Raw genomic sequence first — 21933 nt, 5'->3', positions numbered from 1 at the left:
CTTGCCACCTGCATTCCTTATGCTGAAGCTTTGCCATTTTATTCCATTTAAACCTCTTGTCACCCTTCTGAGGCATGTCTTGTTATAGGTTCATTTCAGATAGAGCAACTGAAGCGCATGGGGGTTGAATATTCTTTGGATAAAGAAGTTGTGGTACATATACACAATGGAATATTATTCAGGCATAAAAAGGAACATATTTGACTCAGGTCTAATAAGGTGGATGAACCTAGGGCCAATTATACAGAGTGAAATAAGTCAGAAAGAGAAAGACAAATATATTAATGCATATATATTGAATCTAGAAAGATGGTACTAATAAACCTATTTGCAGGGCAGCGATGGAGACATAGAGAACAGACTTGTCGACACAGTGGGGGAAGGAGAGGGTGTGATGAACTGAGTGAATAGCATTGAAACATATACATTACCAGATGTAAAATTAGAATGGCCAGTGGAAATTTACTGTATGATGCAGGGAGCTCAAATCTGATGCTTTGTAATAACCTAGAGTTGTGGGAGGGATAGGAGGTGGGAGGGAGGTGCAAGAGAGAGGGGAGTTACCTATACCTGTGGCTGATTCATGTTATATATAGCAGAAACCAACACAATATTGTAAAGCAAGTATCCTCCAATTAAAAATAAATAAATTTTTTTAAAAGAAAAAAGTCTACTAAAGATAAAAAAAATACAATAAAGTATATTTATCTTATCACTGAAAAATCACCATATACTAAGATGGTATCACCGTTTGAATTTAGGAAAATTTTGGGGCTCTTCCTGATGGTGCAGTGGTAAAGAATCCACCTTCCAGTGTAGAATACTCAAGAGACTTGAGTTCAGTCTCTGGGTTGGGAAGATCCCCTGGGGGAAGAAATGGCAACCCACTCTAGTATTCTTGCCTGGAGAATCCCATTGACAGAAGAGCTTGAGAGGCTACACTCCACGGGGTCACTAAAAGAGTCGGACATGATCGAACACACCCACACTGTCCACCCGAAAACACACACCTCTCCATCTCTAGTCTACACCTGTTCCCAGTGTCCTGAGGATGGATAGTTAGCTTGCTTCCCCACCCTTGCCTCTCTCAACAGATTCATTCCAACTTCAGAACTAAGTGCACTGAAAAATTAAGAGTCCACACTCTTAAGCGTTCTGTTCCATTGCTCTTGATCACACGTGTCCAGGCTCCAGGACAATGTTGTCATTGGGGAGACAATGTGTTGCAGAGAAGCTTTCTCAGAGCTCTTTTCATGTCTCCGTTCCTCAGGCTGTAGATGAAAGGATTGAGCATGGGGGTGACCATGGTGTACAGGACAGAGGCAAACGCCCCTGTTTGAGAGTCATGTGTCCATGTGGAGCTGAGGTAGACCCCAAGGCAGGTTCCGTAGAACAAGGAGACCATAGAGAGGTGAGACCCACAAGTGGAAAATGCTTTATACTTCCCTCCTGTTGTTGAGATCCTCAGTACAGAACAAACAATTCGAGAATAAGAGAGAAGGATGCCAGTGAGAGGAAAAAAGCCCATAAGGCCTGTCACAAGATACAATACGACATTATTGATGAAGGTGTCAGAGCAGGCAAACTTGAGGACCTCAGGGAGTTCACAGAAGTAGTGCTGGATTTCAACGATGGTGCAGAAAGAGAGCCAGGACATGGTTAAACTCTCAGGAAGGGCCCCCAGAACACTGATGAGCCAGGTCAGGAGGAGCAACTGTGCACAGAACCGCAGGTTCATGATGACCGTGTAGTGCAGGGGGTGGCAGATGGCCATGAAGCGGTCATAGGCCATCACTGTCAGGAGTAAGTTGTCCAAAAGTCCAAAAACTGTGAAAAAATACATCTGGGTGATGCAGCCTGTGTAGGTAATGGCTTTGCTCTGGGTTTGGATGTTCAGGAGCATCTTTGGGATGGTGGTGGAGGTGAAACAGATGTCAGACAATGACAGGTTGGAGAGAAAGAGGTACATGGGGGTGTGGAGGTGGGAGTCTGTGATGATGGCCAGGATGATGAGCAGGTTCCCAAAGACGGTGACCAGGTACAAAGAGAGGAAGAGCCCAAAGAGAACAGACTGAATCTCTGGCTTCTCAGAAAGTCCCAGGGGGAGAAATATTGGAAGCTGTGAGTGGTTTCCTGGTTGCATGTGAAGGATTGTCTGCCAAGAGAGAAGCAGAAGCAAGATTTAATTGGTGATCAACAGGCATCTTAGAAATGTGGTCACTTTTAGCTTGACTTCCCTGGTGGCTCAGATGGTAAAGCGTCTGTCTACAATGCGGGAAATCTGGGTTCGATCCCTGGGTTGGGAAGATTCCCTGGAGAAGGAAATGGCAACCCACTCCAAAACTCTTGCCTAGAAAATCCCACGGAAGGAGGAGCCTGGTGCAGGCTACTGCCCAGGGGGTCGCAAAGAGTCGGACACAACTGAGCAACTTCACTTTCACTTCACTTTAGCTCGAACTCAATATATTGATGAGACAATGCTTTTGCTTAATGGCCTCTTCTCTCTTGTCTGTCAGTTTGAGGTCTCTTAATGCCATCATCTTCTCCTGTGTTGCCACCAGTAGCTAGAAAGGTTTCACATGAAAACTAATTTTGCACCCAAAGAAGATCTCATTTGTTTGACTACCTTGACCCTTGGTCACCCAGGCTTCTCATATGCCTTTGAACTAATTTGTACTTTATTACTAAATGCCTTTATAATAAAATAATTATTTATTTAAATTAATATTCATTTTATTTAATTTTCATTAATTTATAATTAATCAATAAACACCATTAATTATTATTAATTTTATTTAAATTATTACTTTAAATGCTAATTTAAAAAGCATGAGTCTGTGTATAATTTCCATAAGCTATAATAATGACATGGTATTTTCTACTCACTTGATTAACATGTATAATGGACAATCATGAAATAAGGTATGGAGTTATCAATTTTTCCCAGGAAAAAATTGCTAATTTTGAAATCTCACAAAACCTGTTTGAAATACATAAAAATTATCTGGAGGCACATGAAAATAAGTGTTCCAGTTAATTTTCTAGAGCTATTTTAATCATGATACAACATGCCTTCTACAATAGCAGCTGTATAAGAAAAATCAGAGACTTATCTCTAATTAGCATATTATTAAAAAAAACAAAAGAAAATAGCAATAAAATATAAAAATATTTAGAAGTTTATCATGCAAACCAAATACTATGCCTGGGTAACATTTAACCCTAGAAAGCAACCAGCATTTCATATTGGTAATGTATTTATTACAGTAGAGCAAATAAGTAGAAAAAAAAATCATCCAAAAAATTGGATAGTCTAATTGAATGCTAAAGATATTGCTTGAAAGGAGTTCTGAGTAAACTAAATGGGTTTCATTACTATGAAAATAATTTCCTTGGTCATCAGCTTATGTCAATCCTCACATGAAAATATTTGAGAAATCTACATGAAGATCATACAGAAGACAAGTATGCGTGTCACTGCCACTACCCAATTCTGTTCTGAAATTTCAAACCAATATGACCAAAGAATAAAAAAACAATCATAGGGTCACATCTTGGGTAAAAGTAAATTGATCACATTTTCAGATGAAAACCTGGCTACCTAGAATCAATTGCAAAGCTATTACAACTAAGAAGTCCTTCTGGTGAAACTAGATCGAAATATAAACATGTATCATTTTCTTTCCCATTTCCAGCAATAAACAGATGCATAATAGAAAAAAAAATCCTATTTGAAATTGTACAAAAATAGGACTTCCCTGGTGGCTCAGGCGGTAAAGAATCTGCCTGCAACATGGGAGACCCAGATCTGACCCCTGGGTTGGGAAGATCCCCTGGAAAAGGGAATGGCTACTCACTCTAGTATTTTTGCCTGGAGAATTCCATAGACAGAGGAAAGGGGTGGGCTACAGTCCATGGGGTTGCAAAGAGTCAGACACGACTGAGTGACTAACACATATGACATACACAGACTAACAGTCTGGCTCATTGAAGGCACTCAAGAAATGATATAAATAGCAGTTAATATTTATGAAATTTACCAGGTACAGGAATCATGCTAATCTCTTCTCCCGAATGGTCTCATTTCATCTCCCTGGAAACAAATGGGATGAGAGTGCTGTCACTCATGTCCATCAGAGACAACTGAACGTGGCTGTGTGTGCTCGCTGAAATGCACAAGTTAATGAAGAGTGTGGCCCCTCTGATGTGCGAGTTACAGTAAGGTGAGCAGGAGGAGACTGGGTACTGGGTAAAATGTTAGGGGGAGACCAGTGTAGCCCAAGAGAAAACTAGGAGAGAGATGGTTCCTGATGAGTTAGGAGAGCGTTGTAGAAATAATGTGGGAATGAGCAGAAGGCAAGGGAGATGAGGAGAGAGAAGAGGCTGTAATTAAACTTGAGGATTCCTTCTTGGTTAACACTTGAACATTTCTGAATCATTTTTAATCTATAGATTTGTTCAATTTTCTTACTCTTGACAGTGCTCCTGGGGAAATTCCTCTCTTCTATTTCCCGAGGGTGCTCTGTGTTGTTATTTCCAGTCTGATGGACTCATCCCAGGAAAGTGAATCTTGTAGCCAGTAGTCGTGTCTCTAACATGAGGGAGATGGTGCCAGGCACTTGGAGAAGGGAATGGCAACCCCTTCCAGTATTCTTGCCTGGAGAATCCCATGGACAGAGGAGCCTGATGGGCTACAGTCCATGGGGTCACAAAGAGTCGAATGCGACTGAACAACTAACAGCATGTGGATCTCTGAACCATGGTGATGTTTCTAGGAAGCATGAGAGAATGTCTTTTTCCCCTCATATTTGTGAACTGAAGGTGAGGGGCAAAGTTAATTGAGCTCCAGAAGCTGAATTCTCAAAGCTTCTCATTAAAATTTTTTATTTTTGTAAGCTTGGGGAAATATAACTGCAGGAATATGGGGACCATAATCAAAATGGAAAAAATTACAGTTATGTCCTCAGGGGTAGATATTGGAAGAATGTGTCTTCTCCCACTGGGACCATTAAAACCTTTTTTATTATGGAAAATTCACACATATACAGAAGTGAAGAGTAGTGAAGAGTATAATGAACACTCATCAATTCATCAATGGGTTTCACAAGTTACTGACCTGTAACCTGGCCACACTACTCCTGTTCACACGAGATGATTATTTTTAAGCAATTCCCACATATAGTATCATTTACCTATTAATATTTAAGCAACTTTAGCATGTGTCTCTAAAAGAAAAAGATAATTAAAAAACCAGATAGCCCCATCACTATTGAAATCTAGTTAGTTCTTAAATTATGAACAGCAAGAAAAAATTGATCCCAGATCATAAGATGTATATGTAAATATTTTGATTATTATTCTTTTTTAAAAGTAATTTTTATTGGAGTCACTTTACAATGTGGTGTTAAGTACTGCTGTACAACAAAATGAATCAGCTATGTGTATACATATATCCCCTATTTTTTAGATTTCCGTCTCATTTAGGTCTCACAAAGCATCGAGTAGAGTTCCCTGTGGTATACAGTAGGTTCTCATTTGTTATCTATTTTATACATAGTAGTGCATATATATCTGTCTCAATCTCCCAATTTATCCTCCTTCCTCCCTGCTCTCTCCCCAGTATCCCTATATGTCGGTTCTCTATGTCTGTGTGTCTATTTCTACTTTGCAAATAAATTCATCTACATCATTTTTCTAGATTCCACATAACAGCAATATTATATGATATTTGTTTTTCTCTTTCTGACTTATCTCTATATGACAGTCTCTAGGTCCATCCATGCCTTTGCAAATGGCACCATTTCATTCCTTTTTATGGCTGAGTAGTATTCCATTATGTGTGTGTGTATATACACCACATTTATTTATCCCTTCTTCTGCTATTTGTATGTAATTTTGAAAGAAAAGCACTTCACTTATTATGAAGGCGGTGATACATTCAGTAGTTGATCCTTTAACCTGAAGTTTCTTCAGTGTCATCGAATAACATACACCTGAAAAAGACTTTGTTTCATAGTAAGATAAAAAGATTAGCCCAGGTTATCCAAGTTAGTGAAAGGTAATAACAAGGTCCTCTAAATACTGAGTGAGAATAAGAAAATTGAGGTCAAAGAACATTTAATATGCTATGCTGCTGGTTTTGAAGACTGAGAAAGGACCATGAACCAAGGAATGTAGGTGGCTACCAGAAAGTCATTTAGGAGGGAAATGCATTCTCTTCTGGAGCATCGAGATGGATCCCAGCACTGCAAGCATGTGGACTTTAGCCCCCTGAGACCCATTCTGGTTTGAGCTTTGGGTCCATAGAACTTCAAGTCATTATCTATTTATCTATTTATATCTATCTATGGACAGAGGTTAATAACATTGTATAGGAGGTGGTGATCAAAACCATCTCCAAGAAAAAGTAATGTAAAAAGGCAAAATGGATGTCTGAGGAGGCCTTACAAATAGCTGAGAATAGAAGTTAAAGCAAAGGAGGAAAGGACAGATATATCCATCTGAATGCAGAGTTCCAAAGAATAGCAAGGAGAGATAAGAAAACCTTCCTAAGTGATCAATGAAAAGAAATAGAGGAAAACAACAGAATGGGAAAGACTAGGGATCTCTTCAAGAAAATTAGAGATACCAAGGGAACATTTCATGCAAAAATGGGCACAATAAAAGAAATGGTATTGACCTAACAGAAGCAGAAGATATTAAGAAGAGGTGGCAAGAATACACAGTAGAACTATACAAAAAGATCTTAATGACCCAGATAACCATGTTGGTGTGATCACTCACCTAGAGCCAGACATCCTTGAGTGTGAAGTCAAGTGGGCCTTAGGAAGCATCACCATGAACAAAGCTAGTGGAGGTGATGGAATTCCAGCTGAGCTATTTCAAATCCTGGAAGATGATGCTGTGAAAGTGCTGCACTCAGTAAGCCAGCAAATTTGGAAAACTCAGCAGTAGCCACAGGACTGGAAAAAGTCAGTTTTCATTCCAATCCCAAAGAATGTTCAAACTACAGCACAATTGCACTCATCTCACATGCTAGTAAAGTAATGCTCAAAGTTCTCTAAGCTATGCTTCAACCGTATGTGAACTGAGAACTTCCAGATGTTCAAGTTGAATTTAGAAAAGACAGAGGAAGAACCAGAGATCAAATTGCCAACATCTGTTGGATCATCAAAAAAGCAAGAAAGTTCCAGAAAAACATCCACTTCTGCTTCATTGATTACACTCAGACATGACTGAGCAACTGAACTGAACTGATCTATCCATCTATCTATCTACCTGTCTATTTATCTATCTTTGCATATACACAGCCATATATAACATATATACATAGTTATAATGGTATAATTTGTTACAGCAGCATGCGTGCATGCTTAGTTGTTCAGTTGTGTCCCATTCTTTGGGACCTCTTGGACTGTAGCCTGCCAGGCTTCAGCGTACATGGGATTTTCCAGGCAAGAATACTGGAGTGCGTTGCCATTTCCTACTCCAGGGGATCTTCCCGACCCAGCGATTGAACTTGATTCTCTTGCATTTCTTGCACTGTCAGATGGATTCTTTACCACTCTGACACCTGGGACACCCCAGTAAAAAATAAATCATATATTTTTATCCAATAAGATTTTGTTCAAAAAACTGAGTTTAAGCCTCTCAATTTATTCACTTAGGTTCCTCCAGGTAGTATTTTCCATTGAAATCTCACCTTAAATGAAGAAAATTAGAGTCAATTTGGAGATAGTTGCTTCTGTTAACTGATACAGGGAATCCCACACTGCATGAGTGTAAATATGGTTTTGATTTTGAGAACTTTGAGGTGTTAAGATAGAAAAAGTAATTAAAATTATTAAATTAGATCACCCATTCTACCTTAAATCTTTGTGTTTAAATTTCTACTTTCCTTGGACTTCATGTTAACTATGCAATGTTCATTTTAAAAATTTCTTTACCTTCCAACAGTCTTGTAAGGTTTCTTTTAATAGAATAAATTGGATTATAAATGATTCTGTGTGCACGTACATATGTGTGTGTGAGCATGGTTATTTGAAAGAGAAATGTATACACATAGAGACACATATGTATTGGGTTTCTCCGGTGGCACCAGCAATAAAGATTCTGCCTGCCAATGCAGGAGACTTGGGTTCTATCGTGAGTTGGGAAGATCCCCTGGAGGAGAGCATGCAACCCACTCCAGTATTCTTGCCTGGAGAATCCCACGGACAGAGGAGCCTGGTGGCTACAGTCCATGAGGTGGCAAATAATTGGATACCAATGAGCGACAAACACTTACACATATACACAACTATCTTTTGTGTAATAATAAATGTTTTATTAATATTTTCCTCATCATATTTAAAGTCAAGTGTAACTCTAAGGCCATATTATGTAAATCTGTTTATTCATTTTTGTCTTTCTGTGTAGCTTCCACTTGGAGACATCTATTTTATTATCAGTTCTTGCCAGTGTCAGTTGTAAACAGGGAGGACATCAATCTGAATAACAACAGAAATCAAAAGAGTAGAAAATTACCCATGAACAACTATAACAAGGAGTATGCTAAGGTCTGGAGTATTAGGAAGAGCAGTTAAGGAAGTGATATATAAAGGAATGACATTCACAAAAGGAAAACAGTGGTCTCAGATTTTTTTTTTTTCTGTTATAAGCTTATGTAAGTAGCTGTGATTGCCAAGAGTATTTTTTTTTTTTTTCCCATAAGGGCCTTCCGCCATGACTCAACAGTAAAAGAATCCACCTGTGATGCAGGAGACATGGATTCAAGCCCTGGGTTGAGAAGATCCCCTGGAGGTGGTCATGGCAACCCACCCCAGTATTCTTGCTTGGAGAATCCAATGGACAGGGGAACCTGGTGGGCTACAGTCCATAGGGTCCCACAGAGTTGTGCATGACTGAAGCAACTTAGCATGCACGCATAGCACCTTGAGATAATGGGAAAATCCAAATATCTTAGATCCATGGTTGAAGATAACTTTGGGATAATAGGATAATGACAAAGGAAAAAATAAAAAAGAAACTTTATTAGAATATAGTTGCTTTATGATGTTAATTTATGCTATACTGTAAAGTGAATCAGCTGTATGTATACACATATCCCCTCTTTTTTGGATTTCCTTCCTATTAGGTCACCACAGAGCCCTGAGTAGAATTCCCTGTGTTACACAGTAGTTCTCATTAGTTATCTATTTTAAACATAGTATCAACAGTGTATAATGTCAGTCCCAATCTTCCAAGAGAATTCTTGAATATAAGAGAGATCACAAAGTTTCATAAAATGAGTTGCATAAATTGTATAGAGAAGCTGAGATAAAAGAAATGGAAATTCCAATAAGGAACTGACGAGGCATGTTTTACTTACTTCCATATCTGATATAAACTGTAATTTCTGGCTCTGAGGCTTTCATCATGTGCACTTCTTAAGCCTTAGGACCCACATATCCTTTTAGAGTTGCCCTCCCCAAGAACATTTTCAGAGCCCTCTTTATGTCTTTGTTCCTCAGACTGTAGATGAAAGGGTTCAGCATGGGTGTGACCACAGTGTACATCACTGAGGCTTTTGCATTTGAATGGGAACTGTGTGTAGCAGCAGAGTCATATACACTCCTAAGCTCATACAATAAAATAAGGAGACTACTGAGAGGTGAGGTGCACAGGTGGAAAGGGCCTTATACCTTCCCTGAGCTGATAAGATTCCATATATGGAGGACACTATCTGAGAATGTGAGTAAAGGATACTAGTAAGAGAACCAACACCCAGCAGGACAGCTGCAAAACACATCACCATGTTATTGGGAAAGGTGTCAGAACAAGCAAGTTGTACCATTTGATTGAGTTCACAGAAAAAGTGAGGGATATGCAAGTCTGTACAGAAAGATAGTTGCAACACCATTAAGCTTTCTAACAAGAAATGCAGAAGACTTATAATCCAGGACACCAGCACTAGCAGTCCACAGAGCTGGGGGTTCATGATGACTGTGTAGTGCTGAGGATGACAGATGGCCATGTACCAGTCATAGGCCATCACAGTCAAGAGCAAGATGTCCAATCCTGCAAAGATTACAAAAAATACATCTGAATGATGCATCCTTCATAGGTTATGACTTTGCTCTCTGGCCTTATGTTCTGTAGCATCTTTGGGATGGTGGTGGAGGTGAAGCAGATGTCTACAAAGGACAGGCTGGAGAGGAAGAAGTACATGGGGGTGTGGAGGTGGGAGTCTGAGCACATGGCCAGGATGATGAGCAGGTTTCCAAACGCAGTGATCAGGTACATGGAGAGGAAAAGCCCAAATATGGGGGGCTGCAGTGTTCATTCCTCTGAAAATCCCAGAAGAGGAAATTCTTAAATTTCTGTATCATTCTGTGGGTTCATGTGGTAGAGGTGACTGTAAGGAAGGGGAAAATAACATGACTAATTTTCACACAGATAGGCATTACTCACATCATTGAAATAATACAATTCATATTTTTTCATCAAGAAATCAATATTTTATGTATGGTTCTTATCCCCTTCAGAGAATTCCCCATGCCTTCTCTAATAAGCAAACTTGTCCCATTTTTAACTTTTCCCCCATGATGTCATGTATTCACAGTTTTAATGAGAAATTCCTGCACTTGAAAATTGAATTGCAACAATGTTCCCCATATAGTCTACGCAGGGATTGTGACATGCTGAAAAACAAAAGCTCCTAAAATCCAGATTTGAGAAAGAATATAAACAAGTTAAAAACTTGTATATCACATTTAGGGGTCTTCCCTGGTGGCTCAGATGGTAAAGAATCTGCCAGCAGTGCAGGAGAACCATGTTCACTCCCTGGGTTGGGAAGATATCCTGGAGAAGGGAATGGCAACCCTCTCCATTATTCTTGCCTGGGAAATCCCCTGGACAGAGGAGCCTGGTGGGCTACAGTCCATGGGGTCACAAAGAGTCAGACACAACTGAGCAACTAAGCATGCGCACGCACACACACACACACACGTGTTAGATGATTACAGGTATTATAACAAGCTTGCTAGATGATTACAGGTATTATAAAGAAAAAGGAAGTAGGTGGAAGGAAAAGAGAGAAGGAGGTGTGTGAGTGCTAATTTTTATGCATGTTCAGGCCAGACCTGCCAAAAAGGTGATTCTTGAATAGAGAGCCAGTAGTTGAACATTTGTGGGGAAGTGTGTGCCTGACAAGGGTACAGACAGTTCACAGGTCTGCACAGCACAAAGGTGTTGGTTTAAGATGTTCAAGTTCAAAAAAAGGAAACCAGTCTGGTGAGGGAAATCAGCAGGATGGAGAAGGAGGAGAGATGATGTCAGAGGATGCTGAGGAACAAGGAAGCTTCCCTGAAGCTGGTGAAACCTCAAGTGACAAGGAGTCCCTCGTCCACATCTCTACTTGTCCACATCTCCAGCAAAATGAAATTCAATATAAAAAACCCCATAGCCATATGAAACAAAATTTAAGGAAAATCCAAAGCCAACTTCTAGAAGAAAAACTATAGACATTATATTTTCATCAAAAATATACAATAGTTATACTTTAATTAAAATTAATTAGTTAATTAAATTTATGAAAAAACACTTTTCTCCTTGGAAGGAAAGCTATGCAAACCTAGGCAGCATATTAAAAAGCAGAGACATCATTTTGTGACAAAGGTCTGTCCAGTCAAAGCTATGGTTTTTTCCAGTAGTCATGTACGAATATGAGAGTTAGTCCATAAAGAAGGTTGAGTGCTGGAAAATTGATGCTTTCAAATTATGGTGCTAGAGAAGACTCTTGAGAGTCCCTTGGAATGCAAGGAGATCAAATCACCAATCCATAGGGAAATCAACCATGAATATTCATTGGAAGGACTGATGCTGAAGCTGAAGCTCTAATACTTAGGCCACCTGATGCAAAGAGGTGATCACTGGAAAAGACTCTGAAACTGGGAAGCACTGAAGCCAAAAGGAGAAGGGGATGGCAGAGGATGAGATAGTTAGATAGCATCACCAACTCAATAGACCTGAGTTTGAGCAAATTCTGGGAGACACTGATAGTGAAGCCTGGCATTCTGCAGTCCATGGGGTCACAAAGAGTCAGACATGACTTAGCCACTGAACAGCAACATGTTTTAATTATATAAGCTTGGGTCACTGGCTCAATTTTAGATTACCAAAAACTTGGAAATAAAAAAATACAACAGAAGGTGTTTTAAAATATGGGGAGGAAGCAGTATCTAAATTACAATTTACAGAAACATACAGATTCAAATATGCATATGGAAGATAGAGGTGAACTTTAGTCAAGTGTAAAGAGAAATGCCTTCCAAATGGTGGCTGAATATAATGTAAGTTTTAGAAATATGGTACAACTTTAAGAAATAAAAATGCAATGTCTAATCACAAAGAACAAAAGCAAGTAATAAGGGATGTGAAAAGTAGTTGCAAATATGTATAAAGTATGATTTATTAGCATCAAGCCCTCCCTCGTGACTCAGATGGTGAAGAATCTGTCTGCATTACAGGTGACCTGGATTCAATCTCTGGCTGGGAAGATCCTCTGGAGAAGGGAATGGCAACCCACTCCAGTATTCTTGCCTGGAGAATCCCATGGACAAAACAACCTGACAGGCTACAGTCCATGGGATTGCAAAACGTTGGACACAACTGAGCAACTAATGCAACCACAACAACACAATGCAGAAGAACACTCATTTTCATTTTTGGTGAAAGCAGTGAAGAATGTGTCAGTGACTGCTCTATTCTTTCAGTTAAAAAAATTAAAAAGCAATGAAAAGAACAGAATATAACTGACTTGTTGATTTTTACCACACAAAAATTATAAACTCTCAGACATTCTGCTCAAAACTTGTATACATACATAAAACAACTAAGTGGCAAAGAGCAAAAATGATGAAAAAAATTTTAGTCTTTGAAAGAATACAATCAAAAGCAAGAATCCTGCCAAATTCATGATGCAAAAGCAAAGGAATTGAACAGACAGTTTTCAACTAACTTTCTTATTAATATATAAATATATTCAGCCTCACTGGTAATGAAATAATTGCAAAGTAAGCTCATTAGCATGTCCATTTTTACATAATAAATACTCTTTAATTTGAATATTAGGAGGGAGAAGATACTGTGAAAGATATGTCCCATGAACTACTTTTGTAGGGAAATGTTTGCCAGTATTCCTTTGTCTGGATCCCTCTCATTGTAGTCACTTGGCTCCATCTTAAAAAATAAAAGTCCTTACATGTCTGTACAACCCTCCACAGCTAATATTCAGTATCTTTACTTCAGTTAATAGCAAAAATCCTTGGACTTTGTTTCTACTTTTACTGGAAGCTTTACACCTCCAACTCACTCTCTTAATGGAGCCTTTATGTCCATCATTTAATGGCCAACACTGACCCTTGCACTTCTCAGTCGCTCATTCATGTCTGACTCTTTCCAACCCCATGGGCTGTAGCCTGCCAGTCTCCTCTGTCTATGGGATTCTCCAGGCAAGAATACTAGAGTGGGTTGCCATTTCCTTCTCCAGGGAATCCTCCTGACTCAGGGATCCAACCTGCATCTCCTGCACTGAAGGTGGGTTCTCTACCACTGTGCCACCAGTAATTCAATATTTACATTTCTTTTTGCATTATAAGTTAAAACATTAATTAACCAAGTAAACAAACAACCCCAGTGATCTTGGTTATGAGTTAGTTCAGACTGGCTCAGGTGAACTCAGGTAAATGTTCTTGCCTCCATTCCATTTGACCTTCTCCTGCAGTATTTCCTGGACTCTTGGACTCACCTGGGTGGAGTCTCTGAGGGGAAGTTTGCAACATAGATGTCCCAGGTGCTCTTGGATGACTGATAATGGAGACAGAGGCTCTGTTTCCAGACAAGACAATGGGATGAATTCAAGCATTGGTCTTCTAGTCAGAATTATGAGTCTGCAAGCAACAGCTGTGCCCTGTCCATCCCAAGGTTGCCCAGGCTGAGGGATGCAGCAGAGGAGATATTTACAGCTCCCCATGTCTGCTCATCGGAGAAGGCAATGGCACCCCACTCCAGTACTCTTGCCTGGAAAATCCCATGGACGGAGGAGCCTGGTAGGCTGAAGTCCATGGGGTCCCTAAGAGTCGGACACGACTGAGCGACTTCACTTTCACTTTTCACTTTCATGCATTGGAGAAGGAAATGGCAACCCACTCCAGTGTTCTTGCCTGGAGAATCCCAGGGACGGGGGAGCCTGGTGGGCTGCTGTCTATGGGGTCGCACAGAGTCAGACACGACTGAAGCGACTTAGCAACAGCAGCAGCAGCAGCATGTCTGCTCATTAGGTACAATTCCCTCCTGTTAGTACCATCTCTAATAATTGATATCCCTGTGGGACACTGGTCTGGACAAATAGGAATATTTTCTTTTCATTTTCTGTTTCTAGGTGACAGTGTCAGATGGATTTAGTATTTATTACTTCTCTCCATGATTTTTCCTGTCCTTCTGGGGGAGTAAAACTTAAAGTCCTCTCCCAACTCTGAGTTCACATTTTCTCCAGAGTCTAAGATCGAGGTTTCTGTCTTGACTGGGTCCATGATCAAAGCATTTACTCCTGGTGGGTCCCAGCCCCTAATATCTCTAGAAAATTACTATTCTCACCTTCAAACAGTGGGATAAATTTATTCTTTTAATGTAAAACCTGGGGCAGTACACTGCTTGAATTCATTACAGTTTTGTAAAAAATGTTAACAATTTTGCACTTAAAGCAAAAGTTAAGTGCAGAAGTTAAGTGCAAAAGTTAAATCAGGTAGTTCTGCATTAGAAAATGTTTTTAATTATAAGAAACTCATAGATCTTACCTCCTTTTGGGGTTTCTACAGCTTAATTTTTAGAAAACCCCATTCTATGTGGTAAGTGTAAAGTGCTAGCCACTCAGTCGTGTCTGACTTTTATGACCCCATGGACTGTAGCCTGCCAGGCTCCTCTGTCTATGGAATTCTCCAGGCAAGAATACTGGAGTGGGCTGCCATTTCCTCCTTCAGGGGATCTTCTCAACCCAGGGATTGAACCTGGGTCTCCTGCATAGGCAGGCGGATTCTTTACCATCTGAGCCTCCAGGGAAGGATAGTACTTCTATGAACTCCATTTTCCATTGCAGAAATGAGCTTCATAGGGATTAGTGATCTGCCAGTTATAATCTGAGTAAGGTATGAGACCTTTTCTGGAATTCCCCAGTTGTTTCCAGCTTTCAAACTCTGGGCCAGTGGTTCTCAGTCAGAGATGCTTTTACCCTGGGTGATATTTGGTCATGTCTGAAAGGGTGCTGCTAAACAGCTATACTATAATGCCCAATCAGCAGCCAACACAAATAATGATCCTGCCCAAAAGGAAAACAGTGAGAAAATGATTAAACCTAACCTAGACCATAACTTTCCCACATCAGTGTTCATACCAGCCACCCAGATGCAGGTTCAAATGCACTTTCTGATCAGCAGATCTTGCCTGGTGAGTCAACAGACTCCTGGATGGTGTTGATGATGCAGGTACTGGATTTTGACCATTGTTGAGTAAACAAGGCTGTGGTTATGTTTTAGAGTCTTCTACAGAGTTTTACATTTTCTCTATCACAAATCATCTTTGTATGAAATTTTGAAGAAAAGCATGTGCATTCACTCCAGAGGCTGTGAAAATCTGCATCCAGTTTGTGTCCCATTCATGGATCACAGCCTCATCATGGCAAGTAGGCTTGTGTAACTCAATGAAGCTATGAGCCATGCCATGCAGGGCCACCCAGACAGGCAGGTTATAGTACAGAGTTCTGACAAAACATGGTCCATTGGAGGAGGGAATGGCAACCCACTTCAATATTTTTGCTGCAAGAACCCCATGAACAGTATGAAAAGGCAAAAAAAGGGCCCTTGAATCGCCCCAAATAATGCACTTCTGGAAAAGTTGGTGTAGTAGGCAGAATAAGGGCTTCCCAAAGATGTTCACGTTCTTATCCCTATAATCTTTGAATATGTTATTTTACATAGCAGGAATGTTTAAATTAAGGTGCTTAGTTGAATAAAGTTCCTAATAAGTCATTTTAAGACAATTAGCCATGATTATCGGAGAAGGCAATGGCACCCCACTCCAGTACTCTTGCCTGGAAAATCCCGTGGATGGAGGAGCCTGGTAGGCTGCAGTCCATGGGGTCACACAGAGTTGGACACGACTCAATGACTTCACTTCCACTTTTCACTTTCATGCATTGGAGAAGGAAATGGCAACCCACTCCAGTGTTCTTGCCTGGAGAATCCTAGGGATGGGGGAGCCTGGTGGGTTGCCGTCTATGGGGTTGCACAGAGTCAGACATGACTGAAGCGACTTAGTAGCAGCAGGAGCAGCCATGATTATTAATCAGTGATCCTCTAAACATGAATGAGAGAGGCAGAAGAATTGAACTCATAGAGATATTTGAAAATCTTAACTGCTGCTAACTTTGGTGATGCGGTGATAGTCAAGGAATGCAAGTATTCTCTAGGAATTGGAGTAGGACAGGAAATGGATTCTTCCCTGGAGCCTCCAGGAGTAATCTGTTGCAGGAAGGGGGACCCCTCTGGGGCCTGAGAGTGGGCTTTTGTCTAACACTCAGAAGTGAATTGTCTGAGGAGACATCCATTCTGACAAAGCATGAGACTTTATTCCTTTGATATGCACCTCACCTATCTGGGGTTCCCTGGTGGCTCAGATGGTAAAGAATCGCTGCAATGAGGAACACCTGAGTTTGATCCCTGGGTTGGGATGATCCACTGGAGAAGGGACTGGCTACCCACTCCAGTATTCTTGCCTGGAGAATTCATGGACAGAGGAGCCTGGTGGGCTACAGTGCATGGGGTCTCAAAGAGACACAACTGAGTGACTAACACTTTCACTTTCATTCTGTGTTTTTCACATCCTGAGCTTCCTTGGGGCTCATCATAGGGAGTGGCAGCAATTTGATGACTGCTAGATGGCAGATAATCTTTCCTTCTTGAGTTCCCTCAGGGCTCACCAGCTCACCTTCTGTGGTGGCTGAAATTACTGATTATTGACATCTGTTGTTTACTGATATGGCAGGAAATATTCCATTCCTCAGTTCCTCCTCTTGGTCTGGAATTTGACTAATATTTGGAAGATATTTCACAACTAATTTTTGTCCTTAACATGGGGTATTTAGTTTTCTTTAATTTACAAAAAATCTTTTGACGTTCAGACTATCTGCCCCTTGTTGCAAAACTTCGGCATGATCTGGTTCCTACCCTTGTATCCTTTGAGCTCTCTGCTCAGGGTTACTTGAGATGCTGTTTTCAGCCAACAATGGAATGATCTGATATATTTATGTATTCTAAAATAGTTACCATGATAAATTTAGTTAACATTACCTGAAAAAAAATTACCATTTTTTTCTTGTGGTGGAACATTGAAGAATTACTCTCTTAGCAACTTTCAAAGATATAATAGAGAATCATTAACTGTTGTCATCATGCTCTCTTAGCTCCTCAAGGCATCTTCATTTTTAACTGGAAGTTTGTACCTTTTGATCAACATCTCTCCAAAAGCCTGGGTTCCTGGCAACCACTATTCTACTCTCTATTTGCAAAATTTGGCAAATAGATGGGGAAACAGTGGAAACAGCGGCTGACTTTATTTTTTGGGGCTCCAAAATCACTGCAGATGGTGATTGCAGCCATGAAATTTAAAGACGCTTACTCCTTGGAAGGAAAGTTATGACCAACCTAGACAGCATATTAAAAAGCAGAGACATTACTTTGTCAACAAAGGTCCGTCTAGTCAAGACTATGGTTTTTTCCAGTGGTCATGTATGGATGTGAAAGTTGGACTATAAAGAAAGCTGAGCACCAAAAATATGATGCTTTTGAACTGTGGTATTGGAGAAGACTCTTGAGAGTCGCTTGTACTGCAAGGAGATCCAACCAGTCCATCCTAAAAGAGATCAGTCCTGGGTGTTCATTGGAAGGACTGATGTTGAAGCTGAAGCTCCAATATTTTGGCCACCTGATGCGAAAAACTGACTCATTTGAAAAGACCCTGATGCTGGGAAAGATTGAGGGCAGGAGAAGGGGACGACAGAGGATGAGATGGTTGGATGGCATCATCAACTCAATGGACATGGGCATGGGTGGACTCCGGGAGTTGGTGATGGACAGGGAGGCCTGGCATGTGGCGGTTCATGGGGTCACAAAGAGTCGGACACGACTGAGTGACTGAACTGAACTGAACTGATTTGCATGATTTTGACTTCTCAAAAAGATTCCACATATACATGACCTATGCAGTAAGAAAGGCAACTCACTCCAGTATTCTTGCATGGAATATTCCATGGACAGAGGAGCATGGTGGGCTACATACAGTCTGTGGAATAGCAAAGACTCAGACACAACTGAGAGACTGAGTATGCCTGCACACATGACATAATATATTTGTATCAAGGAATATATCTAATCACACGATAATGGAAATTCCCAAATTGTTTAGATCCAATGTTGAGAATAAATTTGAGAGAGTGGGAAAACCTTAACATGGAAAAACTCTTGAAAATGAGAGAGATCACAAATCTTAATCAAGTGAGTGAAATTAAGTTATATGGAGGAGTTCAAAGAAATTTAACTTCTAGGAAATAAATACAAGAAGCACGTCCTACTTCTCCAATGTAATGAAAGAATCTGAAAAAAGATCTGCAATTTCTGGCTCTGGGTTTTGAACCCTTCAATCAGGTGGCCTTCTTCAGCTAAAGACAAATGGCCTATTTAGAGCTGCCTTTCTAAAGAATGCTTGCATAACCCTCTTTATGTCTTTGTTCCTCAGACTGTAGATGAAAGGGTTAAGCATTGGTGTGACCACAGTGTACATTACCGAGGCAATTTCACTTGAGTGTGAGCTCTGGGTAGCTGAAGAGCTAAGGTACACTCCTAAGCTCGTACAATAAAATAAGGAGACAACTGAGAGGTGAGATACACAGGTAGAAAAGGCTTTAAGCTTTCCCTGAGCTGACGAGATTCCATATATGGAGGAAACTATCTTAGAGTAAGAGTAAAGTATCCCAGACAGGGGACCACCAGCCAGCAGCCCAGCTGCAAAATACATCACCATGTCATTAAGAAAGTTGTCAGAACAGGCAAGTTGGACCATCTGATTGAGTTCACAGAAATAGTGAGGGATTTCTAGTTCTCCACAGAAGGACAGTCTCAACACCATTAAGGTTTGTAACAAGGAATGAAGGACACTGATGGCCCAGCTAACCAGAACCAGAATTCCACAGATTTGGGGATTCATGATGACTGTGTAGTGCAGGGGGTGGCAGATGGCCACAAAGCGGTCATAGGCCATTACCGTCAGGAGGAAGTCATCCAACCCTGCAAACAGTGTAAAAAAAACATCTGGGTGATGCAGCCTTCATAGGTGATAACTTTGCTCTGTGTCTGGATGTTCCACAGCATCTTTGGGATGGTGGTGGAGGTGAAGCAGATGTCTACAAAGGACAGGTTGGAGAGGAAGAAGTACATGGGGGTGTGGACGCAGGGGTCTGAGACAGCCAGGATGATGAGCAGGTTTCCAAACACAGTGACCAGGTACATGGAGAGGAAAAGTCCAAATACGAGGGGCTGTAGTTCTTGTTCCTCTGAGAATCCGAGAAGAAGAAATTCTGAAACTTCTGTGATGTTCTTTGGTGCCATATAGTGGAAGCGACTACAAGTAAAGGGAAAAAACGTGACTAATTTTCATGCAAGTGAACATTACTCACATTGTTGAAATGCTACCTTATGTATTTTGTGATTAGGAAATTAATGTCAATATTTTGTTCATGCAATGAGTACAGTGTTTTGGTAATCAAAAGCTCCTGAAATCCAGTCATGGAGAATCAATGTAGCAAATAAAAATAAATACAGTCATATGGTGACACATACTATGAATAAAATGAAAGCAAGTGTAAAGGAAAGAGTAAAGAAGGGATGTTATTTTTATGGGTGTTCAGGTAAGACCACAAATAAGTCGACATTTGAAAAGAGACCTCATGGAAGAGAGAACAGGAGCCATGAACTTATCAGGAGAACTGTGTACCTGGCAGGGAGAACAGCCAGTGCAAAGGCCCTGGGGAAGGTGCTCGTTTAAGATGTTTTAGTTGAAAAAAGGAAACTGGTGTGGTGAGGGAAATGAATAGGAGGGAGAGTGAGGAGAGATGGTGTCAGAGGATGTTGAGCAAGGTGGTCTCCTTGCTGCTGCTGAGACTGAAAGTTACAAGGAGTCCCTCCTCCATATTACATTTCTCTAGCACTTTATGAAATTGCTGCAAAGGGGGCCTGTATTTTTTTTTTTTTTTTTTTGGAGGTGGGGGCTCTGTTGACTCTTCATTGCTGTGTACAGGCTTCTGTAGTTGCAGGTTCTCTAGTTGTGGTGAATTGGTTTACTTGCCCCGTGGCATGTGGGATCTTAGTTCCCAGACCAGAGATTGAACCTGCATCCCCTGCATTGGAAGGCTGATTCTTAGCCCCTGAAACACCAGGGAAGTTGTAGCCTATATGTTTAAATGAATCTCTTCTTTAGTACCTTTTGCTGATTGAGTTCTGGCCTCTGTGTATGAGAATCACTGTGGAATATGTGAGCTCAGTACCCCTGCTCTGAAGACTTCTCACCCTTCACAAGGCAAGAAAACAAAAGACACACAATAAGACCCTGGCTTCCTAGGCTGTGTTATTTCCATGAATTTTTCACCCTTAACAACCACAAATGATTTAGAGTTAGATACAATTCAAGTTGATCAGATAAGATTATGTACAACTGGTATTCAGAAATTCCAGTTTGTAATTTTCCTAGGTATCAATGAAACTTGGTGTTTAATTTTGGTATGACCATTTTATACCATGTATTAAAGACATATAATTTTTTTTCAGTGTTCAACTATATTATATGTCAGTATTGTATCTTTAAATATGGATGTATATATATATGGGGCTGTCCTGATAGCTCAGTTGGTAAAGAACCCGCTTGCAATGTGGGAGATCTGGGTTTGATCCCTGGATTGGGAAGATCCCCAGGAGAACAGAAAGGCTACCCACCATTCTGGCCTGGAGAATTCTATGGACTGTATAGAGTTGGACATGACTGAGCATATATATATGCCTACAAGGAGATCAAACCAGTCAAGCCTAAATGAAATCAACCCTGAATATTCATTGGAAGGACTGATACTGAAGCTGATGCTCCAACAATTTGGCCACTTGATGCAAAGAGCTGACTCGTTGGGAAAGACCCTGATGCTAGGAAAGACTGAAAGAAAAGGAGATGGGGGTAGCAAAGAATAAGGTGGTTATATCACATCAGTGATTCAATGGACAGGGATTTGAGCAAACTCCGAGAGATAGTGAAGGATAGGGGAGCCTGGTGTGCTGTAGTCCAGGGGGTCACAAGGCTTCAGACACAACTTAGCAACTGAACAATAGCAACAACAACATATATTTCTACACATGAGCGAAAGAGAGAAATAGAGAATGGACATGAAAGAGAATACAGATCTAATAAACTCAAATGGTCCCTGAGAGACTGTGGTCAGAAAATTTCTTTGGTTCTTATAACATTTCACATGCTATTATATTCCTTTGATGCCCAGCAGAAATTATTAAAAAGAAAAAATAAATTTATCTAGAGTAGCAATAACTTATGGTCTAAAATACTTATGGGTTGAATGACCCAAGAGAAAAATGAGTAAAGGGAACAAAATAGCACTTCACAAAAGGATGCTTACAAAGCACAATGGATAGGAATTGAACATTGGCCATTTTTAATATCAGGCAGAAAAACTTGTTTTTCCTGTCCTTATTTCATTTTCATTTGACTAAGTGTTTTTATACGAAAGCAGAGGAGCAAACCTCTTTCTCCCCTTTTATATGTGACATCTTGTTTCTTGTTGTTGTT

General features: G+C 40.4%; 1 protein-coding gene and 2 pseudogenes across 1 annotated transcript; all 3 read right to left on the bottom strand.

Annotated features, from left to right (window-relative positions):
• Positions 1-1204: 1204 nt before the first annotated feature.
• On the bottom strand, positions 1205-2143 carry LOC102272487 (olfactory receptor 7C1). Its single transcript, XM_005904162.2, has one exon. It carries the CDS (start codon positions 2141-2143, stop codon positions 1205-1207), a length of 939 nt encoding a protein of 312 aa, XP_005904224.2.
• A 7285-nt stretch (positions 2144-9428) lies between these two features.
• Positions 9429-13823, bottom strand: LOC102272779 (olfactory receptor-like protein OLF4; annotated as a pseudogene).
• A 4924-nt stretch (positions 13824-18747) lies between these two features.
• Positions 18748-19697, bottom strand: LOC102273070 (olfactory receptor 7A17-like; annotated as a pseudogene).
• Between the last annotated feature and the right edge of the window lie 2236 nt (positions 19698-21933).

The sequence above is a fragment of the Bos mutus genome, chromosome 7 (genome assembly GCF_027580195.1).
Source record: "Bos mutus isolate GX-2022 chromosome 7, NWIPB_WYAK_1.1, whole genome shotgun sequence".
NCBI classification, from domain to species: domain Eukaryota; kingdom Metazoa; phylum Chordata; class Mammalia; order Artiodactyla; family Bovidae; genus Bos; species Bos mutus.
This window is presented reverse-complemented; position numbering and strand designations above follow the sequence as displayed.